At 57.9% G+C, this 1,235-nt stretch overlaps 1 protein-coding gene across 1 annotated transcript in view; it reads right to left on the bottom strand.

Moving 5' to 3' along the window:
• Positions 1–1,235, bottom strand: part of MARK4 (MAP/microtubule affinity-regulating kinase 4) — a 62,467-nt gene that overhangs the window by 5,578 nt on the left and 55,654 nt on the right. The window contains exon 13 of the mRNA XM_011975142.1: positions 484–762. Within this exon, the coding sequence (XP_011830532.1) occupies positions 484–762 (279 nt within the window). The remainder of the gene's footprint in view (positions 1–483; positions 763–1,235) is intronic.

Here is a 1,235-nt window from a genome sequence, read left to right as displayed (position 1 = left end):
TTACAGAAGAGGAAAGTGAGGCCCAGAGACCTTGACTAACTGCCATTTGAACCCCCGAGTCTGGCTCCAGAGGCTATGCTTCTGTGAGTAAATGAACAACCAGACCCCACGTACTGACCCTGTACTCCACTCACATCCACAGAGCCCCCTCCCCAATGCCCGCACACACAGGTGAGACATGCAGACAGGGAGGCAGGGCCAGCGAGAACAGGGCATGGACGGGACTTACTGATCTTGGATCCCTGGGGCAGAGAGGCGCCCGAAACACAGCGGTTAGAGTTCTGCCGTTTAGAGGGATCGAGGGTAACCCTGCAGTGTGAGGAGGGCGGTGAGGGACGACAGGGGAGGAGGAAAGGAGGAGGAGGAGGAGGAGGAGGAGGAAATGTTCGGGTACAGGAGACAGAGCAGAGTAGAAGACAGGTTAGGTCCCACCAGCCCCCCCACCCTGCTCCACCCCGCTTCTGCCACCCCTGCGGAGCTCACCTTCGGGTCAGTTTGGAGGTCAGCTTGGTGAAGAGGTTGGTGGTGGGGCGGGGCCGCCCGGCGGGCAGGGGTGCAGCCTCATGGGCCAGCGTGGGAGAGGCAGGGGGCCCATTCTGCACACCCCCACCACCCCCACCCCCTGCCCGCCGGTCCCGGACCTGGCCACCGTGGAAGGTGCTGCGGATGGTGGAGCCGCGTGCCAGGCGGCTCCGCTCCCCTGATGGGGGTGCCAGGCTGTGACTGGAGGGGGAGGCAGGGGGCACCCGTGGGGTGCCTGAGCTGTGGGCAGAGAGAGACAAGTCAGGGTCGGGGACTGAGGCAAGCCAGGACCCCAGTCCCTCTGATTCTTCATAATCCTGTCCTGAGACCAGGGACTGCAACCAGCCTGGAACTCAGAGCCAGGGCTGCAATGTACAGTTGTGCAGGCTGTGTACTATACAATCCTAGCATTATTTTACTAACTCTCCTCCCCTATTACCCCTCCTTCAAACTGTCCCTTCTTCAAACTCTACCCACTCCAAACCATCTCCTATCACAACTCTCCTCTCTCCAAACGCAGCAACTGAATAGATGCACAGAAATTTTTGGGTGACTTCCTTGCTATTTGCCGAAACCTCAGGAACCAAATCAACTTGGCAAACACTTTGCTATCTGAACTCCCATCATCTAAAATCAGGAAAGGGAAAGATGTAAAGGTCAAGGATACCTGTATTCACTATGATAATTTGAGCAGTGGGGGTCCCACTGTCCCA

This window comes from Mandrillus leucophaeus, unplaced genomic scaffold (assembly GCF_000951045.1).
Source record: "Mandrillus leucophaeus isolate KB7577 unplaced genomic scaffold, Mleu.le_1.0 Scaffold151, whole genome shotgun sequence".
In the NCBI taxonomy this organism is placed as follows: Eukaryota; Metazoa; Chordata; class Mammalia; order Primates; family Cercopithecidae; genus Mandrillus; species Mandrillus leucophaeus.
The sequence above is the reverse complement of the archived record's forward strand: the minus strand, read 5'-3'. Positions and strand labels throughout refer to the sequence as shown.